The following is an 11,136-nucleotide window of genomic DNA, read 5'->3' as shown; positions in this document are numbered from 1 at the left end:
ATTAGTGATGATACATAACTTTTATTTCCTGTTTTAAAATATTTCTCTTAAAAAGATGAAACAGACAAAAAATACCAAAGTGATAACAATTAAAATATTTAATTACAGAAAAGCAAGAAAAACAAATAACATTGCCTTATTTGAAAACAGGGAACTAGTTTATCGGCACTAGATACTAAGATGCTGCAGCTAAATTTTCCATTCTACGCAACGTGATCGAAATCAAATAAAGATTCAAATAAATTTGTGTTTAGACGGGCATAACGCTGATATACCCTTGGATATACCTGTGTGTCTCTGTTTCAGATGTGTGCCCAGCATTCAATACATTAATACATGATTGAAATGTGCAACTTGCCTATCTAGTGTTCATAATAGGTATAGAGAAAAAATCAAATAAGCCAGTGTCTCAATGCAAAACATAGCAAATTTGGAAGGGAAGTGCAGCGCCAGCCGGTGCGAGCCCGGATCAGACTGTGTACTGAGGATTTTATCGATTTCCCCTACGCTCGACATCCGGAAAAGGAGGAAATAGGTATCCGGAATTACTCTGGTATGTACACTCGGGGGCAGATTGATGTTCCACCGCTCCCTACCCAGTACCCATCGGGCTCCCATGGCTCAGCACTGGCTGCTGCCAGCGGCAGCACTGGCAGCACTGGCACTGACAGGCAGTGGTGAGCAGTGCTGAGGGCAGGCAACACTGGCAGCAGCCAGTGCTGAGCCATGGGAGCCTGATGGGTAGGGAGTGGTGGAACATCAATCTGCCCCCGAGTGTACCTACTATGGACGTCAAACCCCTTGAGACCCCACTTTTTTGCGATAATTTTTTAATGCGTCTGAACTCTCGTTGACAATATTCTGGCAATATGTGTTTCAGAACCTGCCGAAACTTTTATTACTAAGGTATTTTGACGCCAAACGATTATGAAAGGTACTTCTCATTCACTCGTAATGTTAAATTTCACGGAACAAATCTGCTGTTTGGGTAGAGGCTACGCGCTCATGGGGCGGAGCCACGTAATGACGTCGGCGCTAAGCTCCGCCCTACCCCTCCGGCGCTCCTTACCCGGCGACCGGTCACTCGCGTCTCTCGCTCCATTCAGGCTTGATGGTGGGCGGTAGCTGGTAGCGGTAGCGGGCGCTGGTAGATGGCATTTAGAGGAGATGGCGCTGGTGGCGGGGCTCGAGTGTGGCCGAGCGCAAGCCTCTGCCCGGGCCTGAATTGACCTTAGCATTACGAGTGAATGAGAGGTACCTTCCATAATCGTTTGGCGTCAAAATACCTTAGTAATAAAAGTTTCGGCAGGTTCTGAAACATACATTGCCAGAATATTGTCAGCGAAAGTTGACGCGTTTAAAAATTATCGCAAAAAGTGGGGTCTCAAGGGGTTTGACGTTCATAGTAATTATTTATCATTGCAGAGACTATCGATACACTCAGTCACATTTCTATATTGCTTTTGTATCACAGATGCCTCTTTTACACCGAATGATCCTGGTGAGGATCCCGGAAAATTATCATATTGACATGGTGACTGGCGTAGGTCCGTGTCCGTCCGTCGACATCGCCATCGACGTGTCGACGTCGTTTCGACATCGAGACAACATTGTGTCGATATTGTGTCGACATCGAATCGACATTTCATTTCATTTCATTTCATTTATTCACAGTATCACCCACGGGAAAAGCCCATTTACGGGTAAAGTCACATAGGCATAGGCACACTGATCATACAAACACGTAATAAAGGTATACAGTAAATGATACAAAACAGACCGCAATCTTGCGACACACGGCAACATCATTGGTCTGTGGGAAAGGCGCGGGAGGATAGCTGAGCAGCGTAAGACTTAGCTGTTTTCCTCACTGTGGCTAAGGAGTCCGTAAACAGGTCTAGCTGGTTGTTTTCACGCAGAAATTCATTTGCGAGCCTCGGCACCCTACAATAGAGCCCATTCTTGATGGTTTCGACTCTGGCGAACGGCACGGCGAACAGATCACGGCGGCGAACTGATCGAGGCGGGACGGCGAGGCCAAAATGAGATCGCAGGGAACTGGAGTCAATTTTGTGCTTGAAAAGACGAGCTACATAAACCAAGTCATGTTGCACCCGTCGTGCTGCCAGAGAAGTGAAAGAATGTGCCGAAAGAAGATTTTCGTAAGAGAGAGAATCCGAGTTGGTGACAGAGTTAACTGTAAGCCAAATAAGGAATTTATGCTGGATTCGTTCTATGCGATCCGTATGTGTTCTCGCCGCTCCGCCCCACACAACACTGCAGTTCTCGAGAACCGAACGTACATTGGCGAAGTATGCTGAGGTGATAGCGCCAGTGTCATACCTAATTCTCGCTCCGGCTTGGAGTGACCGAATCAACAAGCCGAGTGCTCTATTGCCCGCCGCGACAATCGAATCAACATGCCGCTCGAAGGTGAGTTTTTGGTCCAGAGTAACTCCCAGATCGCGCATAGTGGTGACGCGATCTAACGTCACTCCACCTATTCTATAGGGACTGATGATGGGTGACCGTTTGAGAGTGATGGTAAATGACTTGCACTTTGACGCATTTACATTGTGACGACATCGAATCGACATTGTGACGACATTGATACGACGTCGAGATAATGTATCGAGGCCCAGTAAACATGCCGACGTCGGCCCGACGTCGGCCGACGTCGGGGTGACGTCGGCAACTCGGCATCGACATCGGCCCGACGTCGGTCCAACCTCGGCACGACGTTGGCTGGATGTCGGATATGCCCGCATGTACCGACGTCCAGCCGAGGTCCAGCCGACGTCGGGCCGACGTCGGGGCGACGTCGGACCGACATCGGCCGCTGTTTTGACCGTTAAAATAATATAAGATACATGTTGCATGTTTCATAAAGAGCCCTTCTGTATTCAAAATATCCCCAAGAAACTCAAATCTTCCTCCACGCCGCAACCCCCTGATCCGGACTGGACGGGAAACTTTATCCCATTTGGGATTACCCGTAAGCCGAGCTTGCCCGTAGCCGGGTGTCGGAGTGCTTGGGGCTGCTCGGCCTATCCTTTGGTCAGGCTCAGCCCCGGCAACTCACCAGGGCCGGGCCCAGATAATATAGAAAGGCCAGTCGGCAAGTGTCACTTTGCCAAAGTGCCACTTATCAAAGGGACACTTTGGGAAACGTTGGTGCAGGTGTGTAAGAGTGGCTATATGAATCCATTGTGGGGTCGCCCTTTCCAATAAGTGTCACGTAACAGCAATGGGACCAGGGACTCTATATGAACTGGACCCAGGGTGCTCGCCAAGAAGACCAATGTCTCCATCCTATCATCCTTCCGGCTCTGAAATGGTCTTGTCAGACCGAAAGGGCATAAGACAACAAAACAAACTAAATTCGCTATCTGGCTGCGTGGTGTAGTGGTGAGCGCACTAGCCTCGCGTTCAAATGACACAGAGTTCGAATCCCATCGCCGGGTGATGCTTTTGGCGCGTTGTCCCAGTAAACATGCCGACGTCGGCGACTGGGGGGGGGGAATCGAATCCCGCCGCCGGTTGATATTTTTGGCGCGTTGTTCCAATAAACATGCCGACGTCGGCCCCGTCGGTCCAACGACAAACGATCTCGTCAACCTCGGCAAACGACCTCGGCCCGACGTCGGCTGGACGTCGGAACATGCGGGCATATCCGACGTCCAGCCGATGTCGGGCCGAGGTTGAACCGACGCTGGGCCGACGTCGGGCCGAGCCTCGGCCCGACGTAGGGCCGACCAAGGCCGTATAGGGCCGACGTCGGCATGTTTACTGGGGGGGGGGGGTGTCATGACTGTCATCTGGTCGGCAACTGTTGTGTCGTCCAGTGGGTCAAAGTGATAGTAAGTTCCAAATTTTTGGAACACCATTGATTCTGAGGATTCTCTTTGACAATTACCTACGTATCTTGGCGCAATGTTTAGTCCACCCAGCCGGTCGTCAAGCATGCGCAAGGTGACCCAAATGACGATTGACCTGAAGGAAGGAAGTTGGGGGCGAGGAACACGCACGTGCCATCCGTTTTTTAGTTGGGCGCTTCCATCTAGGAGATTTTTGCAGAGATCTTTAACTTTTTGATTTGTGAAAATGACCAAAAAGCTGCTGAATCTCTGGAATCCTAGCGGTATGCCAGTCGTTGCGTTGGCGTTTCGGGCGTGCATTTTGCGCGTTTTGCGGCGTTTGCGTTTTGCGGCGGGCGGGTGTTTTTCACAATTCAAAGTCCAAACCTTCGGGCCACAATGCTCGAAAAGCGCTGCCCTCGAGCACGATTTATTGAAGGATATGGCCCTGGGGGTATCTGTCATTTCTAACGGGGATAAACACACTTGGTGACTTATAGAGTTCAGTGTTGGTGACATACAGTATTTTGTCTGTGCTGCGCAGGTATTGATATTTTTATATCATCTATTCAATTTACCAATAAAGGGTGTCAGGATAGGGTAGATAAATGGATTAAGTGCATCGCATTGGTCTATTTGGTTCATTGACATTTGAAAGCAATAATTCTGAACACAAGGCATGTGAGCGCGCCTTTAGTGAAGTTTGAGGTTTCGGTGTTGTATTGTCCAGTATTGTCAGTATTTGCATTCCGGTATTCCTTTGTCAGTATTTGCAAGTAATCTTGAGTATTTGCACTGTGCGTAGTTTATAGAAACAGCAGTGCTTGGCATTCGACATTTTTTGTTAGTGATTATTGCTTTCCATTTCGAGCTTCATTAGAAGCTAACACCGGTCATGTTCAGCCATCGGCTTTTAGTGGGTAAAAGTAGCCAAGGGGCTACAGAAATAGCATGCAGTTATCTATTGAGTGCTACATGCTCAAAAAATGTAAGTATGGCTCTGTACTACTGACTACATATAATTATTGGTAAAAGTTGACTGGTGCCCATCTGAGTCAATATCATGAACTGCTGACAGCCTATCTACTATCAGCGATTGCTTTGATGTGGAAGAGTTTGTGTTGATGCTAAAAAATATTATGCACATTTTAATGAGTGCATACAATTGACACCAGTATCTTATCATGCTCACATCAATCGTACGTACCTCCCTGCAAGCGATTGGTGCAATGCAATTGCAATAATGATTTGATGCACATTTTGATGTTTTTGCATGATATTTCCTGTATGAAAAGAGTCCAATTCTGCCTTAAGTCTGACTTGACCACCTCAACTTTATCCCTAGGAACCATTTTCATTGGGCCATTCTGGATTTCTCTTTTCATCCTGGATTTCAACATACCTTTGCTGTCTTACTCCAAATATGTCTCGTTGTCCTGTAGCTCAGTTGATGTAGTGTTTTATTCCCACTGGAAAATGTGCTGAGTCTGAGAAATATTTCTTGTGAGTTTTATTCAGTTACCAAAAAAGGATATTTGTATGAAACCCTAATCCTTTGTTAAAAATGGGTGTAATAACAAATGAAATGTTACCACACAGGCAATTAGAAGCTATGGAGCAAATCAGACATGCATCTTATCAGAAACCAAGCACCTAGGCCCTGGTAAGTACCTACTAGTTGATAGTTCCCATCTGCATGTGTTTGCCACACAGCTGCAGGGTGATCCATGTATATTACCCAATTATTATCTATCAGAGCATATTAGCTGAAACCATGAGAAGGAATAAATATAGCATAGCAAGGAATAATAGCAAGGAATAATAGGAATAAAGCATGTTGATTGGAGAGCCAAAAACAAGATGGGAAAGGAGTCAGTCATTGAGCTGCTGAAGATGAGGCTGGTAACAACTTTTTGCAATTAGCATAGCCAAAAATTTGTTTGAATGAACTGATCGTCCGCGAGTGTGGATGGGGATCGGGGAACTTATTCTTGTCCGACCTGCCCGACAAAGTAGCTATAGTTTGCTTTTTCAGTACCGGTTTGACTCCAAGTGCGTTTTTTAAACTTGGCATGCGTTTTAGAAATGAAAAGGGCAAAAAATCAACCCCAAAAATCGAACGTCGACAAAGTTGCATGTGAATTATTCCCGATAAACTTCATACGTGCGTTTTGGAACTAGATATTAGAACAATGATGATTTAATGCTATCGAACTTGCATTGCGATGACTGTATAACTACCATGGACAGAACCGCTCAGAGCCGCTTGCTCGATTCTGTTATCGGTAACAGTGAAAAACGAAGTTTTCCTAAAATTCATTGACACTGTGTCATCGTACGGACATTGGGTGCCAGCTGCGACGAGTGATCACCATGACCGCAGTATGCTCATTTTTGAAGACCAGTCCATGTATCCAGTCCATGTATTTACCGAGCAAAAGTTGAAGTTATTATTTTTTAGCGGTGAGAAATTCTTGGCGAGACGCTGAAGTTGTGAAAACTTACGTGAGAGCTTAGATAATGAACCTGGAGTCAAACCGGGTTTGAAAAAAATGAACTTTAGTCTGCGCAGCTAACATAGGCTGTGGTCTGGGCGGCAGGTTCGGAATGCCCACCCCGTCGGCGGGGCGTCCTCCGACTCTACTCAATGAAGATGTGCCCATTCGCACAGAGGACGCGACTGGTGCTCTCCGCTAAAAACATTCCGTGAGTGTCACGGGAAAGTTTTCCATGCTCCGTATGCATACATTACTATAACGTGAAAATAAACTGTAAAATTAAGTAAAGAACCAACTAGGAGCATGGATTGAATCAAAACATTGACATTTTCGGGTCTGGCGTCAGAGCCTTGAAGCTTTTGGCGACTCCAACTCTGACTCTGGTAAGAACTGAAGGCTCCGACTTGGTCCGACTTCACAGGCATTATCAGAAAGGTACCCCCTATTTTTCCCCGATTCCAAAATCTCGTCGGATCCGTATCGATCTCAGGGAGTGCTCGATCGGAGGTGGGGGGGGGGGGGGCAAGCTGCCCCTTCCCCCTCCCGTGGCGACGCTAATGTCCGTATGGCATGGAACACAAATGAATGTCGTTGGCTGTACCAGGCTGTGCTCCTTGATCCCAACCAAGTCTGATTAAATCGGCTGAATATTTTGCTGTTGATCTGGGTCCTGGAATGGGATTGCCGTCATGCCATGGTCATCGGACACTCTAAGCATTTCCTTCACTTTTCCTCTAGACATGCTCTGTAGTGACCGCCCCGTCCCCTCACCGGTTCATGGGCCTCTCCTCTCCCTGCCGCTGCGGCAGACACGAGGTGGTCAATGTGAACCTGAAGACGAAGCCGGCCTGGTACCTGTCACTATACGAGCCGGGCCTGGTGCCGGCGCTGGAGCAGGACGGCCTCTTCGTGCCCGAGAGCCTGGTGACCTCGGAGCTGCTCGAGGAGCTCCACCCGACGCCGGCGCTGCTGCCGGCAGAGCCCTGGCGCCGCGCCGCCGACCGCTTCTTCATTCACTCGTTTGGCACGGTTAGCAGCTCGACTGAAAGAGAGATGTTGTTAGAGACCGACCACTGTTGCGTCAGTTAGCAGCAGCTCGGCTAGGAGAGCGGTGTTGGGAGGGGCCGACGGCTGCTGCCCGCCGAGTCGAACTCTGTCGATGTCTGCAAAATTTGTCGCAAATTAAGGACAACAATAACGTGAGTGTGAGTGATTTGTCTAATGATTCATGTTGTCACGGTATCTGGGATTAATTACATTTCTACGTATCCAAAATAGTTATTGTTGTTTTGAGACTGTATCTCTGAACTCACAGGGAACTTAGCTCTTATGCTTTTTTCAGGTAATCGGTACATTGTACCAGATGTACTTCCATTTAGATGAGCCGAAGAAAATCGAAGAATTGCATGAAAAGTTTCAGCACAATATACAGGTAGGTAATAACCCCGATCATCGCTTACCTAGAAGCTGCATATACACATGGCTTACCATATTTGCCCTGATCCTGGCAGTATCTCCTGACATCTGTGCGTCACGTCTCGGCTGTGTTCCGTCCCGGTGTTCGACCTCACCCCTCAGCTGCCTGCCTTTGATGTGTGCCACCGTCTCCCGCCCGTGCGCCGCAGCCGCTGGCGGCCGAGCTGGCGCGGCGCGGCACGCCGTTCTTCTTCGGCGACCGTCCGGGCATGCTGGACCTGATGGTCTGGCCGTGGGTGGAGAGGCTGGCAGCGTTCACCGAGGTTTGCCGCAGCCGGCCGCTGCTGCCGGCCGACGGCGACCGCGCCGTCCGGGCTCTGGTGAGCGCGGGTCACACCAGGGACTCGGGGTCACACCAGGGACTCGGGGTCACACCAGGGACTCGGGGGCACACCAGGGGACTCGGGGTCACACTAGGGGACTCGGGGTCACACTTGGGACTCGGGTACGGGAACACACACGGGACTCGGGGTCATACCAAGGGACTCGGGTACAGGGTCACACCAGGGCCACGAGATCGTGCCGGGGCACCGTGTGCCGAGCACCTCGGCTCAAGTTACGGAACACTAGTTACGTGCATAGTGAAAACCACATCACTCAGTACCACTGTGAAGCACAGTGGTAGAGTCAAATACCTGTCGTTAGACTGACCAGGTTATTTCCGTATTTCACCTTTAGCAGTAATGAAGATGCGTACGCTTTTGCCGTTTTCCAGAACGACTAGGGGCCCACTTTGTTCGCCAACTGATATTCATGTAGCGTCTACCGTTTAGAGTGGTTCAACCAACACCCCTCCTGCACCCTCCCCTCCCCCGGTCCTTCACGCTAACGCCCTGTGTGTTATCTGTGTGTTTCCAGCGTGACTGGGCCTTACTGATGGAGCGCGATGAGCACGTGAGCCGGTGTGTCACTCCGCTGGAGGACCACGTCAACTACCTGGTCACCCACAAGGTGGGCATCGTGGCCGCGCAGAAACGGAACGCGCTCAAGAGCTCTGTGGAGAGTGACGACTGACCGACTGGGGGCGCTCTGTGACGGCGTGGGGTGGGATGGATTGGTCTGTTAGCGCGTGACGCGTTCGGAACGACGGTGCTCAATAATACGTGCAATGTTCTTGTGTCCTAGTAAGCCGCACAGCTGTAAGTGGGAATCTTTATATCCGAGTAGGTATATTATGAGTTGAGAAGGTAGGTAATGTAGGGGGTTGGTACCTGATGTTTGTAACCTGCTGGTAAGTGTGATGGAATGATCTGGTCGATTGTATTCTCTTTTCATGGTTGGTGGTACGTTATCGCCGTGGGAGCAGCTGCCGTCTGTGATATTCGACGTTTGTCGTATGATGTTATGACGGTAAATAAGCTCCAGCTAGTTTACTCTGGTATGGTTAATGAAGTCGTACCTGGATATGTGGTATCACCCGGGCTCAATACTGGATCATGCACCTGACCCTGGAAGGAGCACCAGCCATTCAGCCTTTATCGAAGACCCGGTTGGGCTGGGCGGTTGGGGGTTTAGCTGCACTGAGACGTTACATGGGATTTGGACCAGAAAATACGATGGATGAAATAAGAGCGTTAGTCGACGGTTTCTTATGCCTACACCGTGCATAGTGCATATATAATGTTGTAATAACGCCAGAGGAAAATACAGGCTGTGACGCTCCCCAGCGTTGATCCTACGCAATTTTACTTCCGCGTGTTGTGCGGTGCAGCATGCCTGCAGGCGTGCGATGCCAACGCCATCTATGACTATGAATCTAGGATATGAGTGTAATGCCTTGTTTTGAGACGCACGCGATGCAGCACTGGAAATGTGAAGTCAAAAATCATTTCTAGAGTCCTGCGGTCATTCTTTAAGTCTCGTGGGTCGGAGGTGGGGGCGTTTTAGCACCCCATGCCCACCATAATAAATATTAGGAGTAGTCCCCGAACATTCGAGATAGAAGTGCGAAATTTGCAGTGCCTTTTCCCCATCAATTTGACATATTGTGGGAGGAATGGGCTTACCCACTGATGCCGTCACAGGGTCGATTTTGCTGGACGCTTTCACGACGAATTGCAACGTTAAGAAGGAATAGATTAGATCGAGTGCCGCACTGTTATACCAATAATTATTATTTTTAAGTAGTCTTGTTCATGTCTTTGCTCATGAACATAGCAGTCTATGCTCTTTGTAGTCTTTGCTGATGTTATATTAACGAAATGTCAAAATGAAACCACTGGAACACTTGACCAGAACATAGCATGACAGAACATCACAAATAAAATGCAGCAAACACTACTTACTGCTACCTTACTGCGCCGAGCCGGGGACGTTCGAACCTCCCCCTGAGTTTTTTTTTTTGCAGATATCTTGAAAAATGACGCCTATTTATGCATTTCTTCTGCATATGTGATAATTTCCAACCCAGGTCGCTCAGTCTGTTCACCAGCCACCAGGTCACGTCAAGTGACCCTCAGAAAACAGAGTTCCGCGGATTATCACTAAGGCAAGAGAAATGTCGATATTGACGAAATGTTACCCCTGAATGCGTTCTGGGCCTCGTTTCATAAAGCGAGTCCGCAACTTACGCCGTTTTATGGGCTTGTATTGCAAGTGCATGTGAAGCAATGAAGATAGTTTGCATCGTTGAATTTATTTATCTTGCAAGCAAGAACAGAAGGGAGAAGGGGAAATACATTTATCGCTTAACATGCGCTTGCAATACCTTCAAGCCCAAAAACGGCTAAGTTACGGATTCGCTTTATGAAACGAGGCCCAGGTCCCGGGGTAAATGACCGGAGTATTTTCTTCGTATTTTTACGCTCTTTCAGACGTTGGCTACGACGTGGCCCAAGAGCCGAGTTAGGCCAATAATGTTTGTTACTTCTTCTCAGAATGAGTGGAAAATGTAGGAGCCCCAGCGTGGCGAGGGTTAAATTAAAATATTACATTTAATGTAACTAGCCACAAAGACGTCTAACGTGGCGTAGGTGTGATATCGGCAGGATATTACTAAGCCTCAACCTATGACCATTTTTCGCCCGGTCATGGTTGCGTCCCACGGAGGAGGAAAGTGGCGCTGTGTATATCTGCAGTGACTGTACAAACGGCGGCAGCTTTGAAACACAGCGCCGTATCTGGCGCAGCTTCGAGGGCCGGTTCGAGCTCTGACGCCCACTATCGCATCCCCCCCCCCCGGCCATCTACGGGCCCCCAAGCAGCAGCGTTTGTTTTCAGAGGTCACTGTTTACTGAGTGTTGAGATCCGGAGGCGGACGGCCCGGCCGACAGCCCGATAGGACATGAACGACCGTCCGCGTCGGC

At 48.8% G+C, this 11,136-nt stretch overlaps 1 protein-coding gene across 3 annotated transcripts; it reads left to right on the top strand.

Moving 5' to 3' along the window:
- The first annotated feature begins 4,450 nt into the window (after window positions 1-4,450).
- LOC122377978 (glutathione S-transferase omega-1-like) lies at window positions 4,451-9,096 on the top strand. 3 transcript variants are annotated; one of them, XM_043358641.1, is made up of 7 exons: window positions 4,451-4,773; window positions 5,457-5,520; window positions 6,458-6,563; window positions 7,165-7,384; window positions 7,698-7,787; window positions 7,981-8,151; window positions 8,690-9,096. In XM_043358641.1, exons 1-7 carry the CDS (start codon window positions 4,753-4,755, stop codon window positions 8,843-8,845), a joined length of 828 nt encoding a protein of 275 aa, XP_043214576.1. In that variant the 5' UTR covers window positions 4,451-4,752; the 3' UTR covers window positions 8,846-9,096. The 3 variants fall into 3 exon arrangements, with proteins under 3 accessions (XP_043214576.1, XP_043214574.1, XP_043214577.1); XM_043358639.1 differs by having other exon boundaries at window positions 4,451-4,845; XM_043358642.1 differs by lacking the exon at window positions 4,451-4,773 and adding an exon at window positions 4,922-5,056.
- Window positions 9,097-11,136: the final 2,040 nt, after the last annotated feature.

The sequence above is a fragment of the Amphibalanus amphitrite genome, unplaced genomic scaffold (genome assembly GCF_019059575.1).
Source record: "Amphibalanus amphitrite isolate SeventyFive unplaced genomic scaffold, NRLGWU_Aamphi_draft 000053F_arrow, whole genome shotgun sequence".
NCBI classification, from domain to species: Eukaryota; Metazoa; Arthropoda; class Thecostraca; order Balanomorpha; family Balanidae; genus Amphibalanus; species Amphibalanus amphitrite.
The sequence above is the reverse complement of the archived record's forward strand: the minus strand, read 5'-3'. Positions and strand labels throughout refer to the sequence as shown.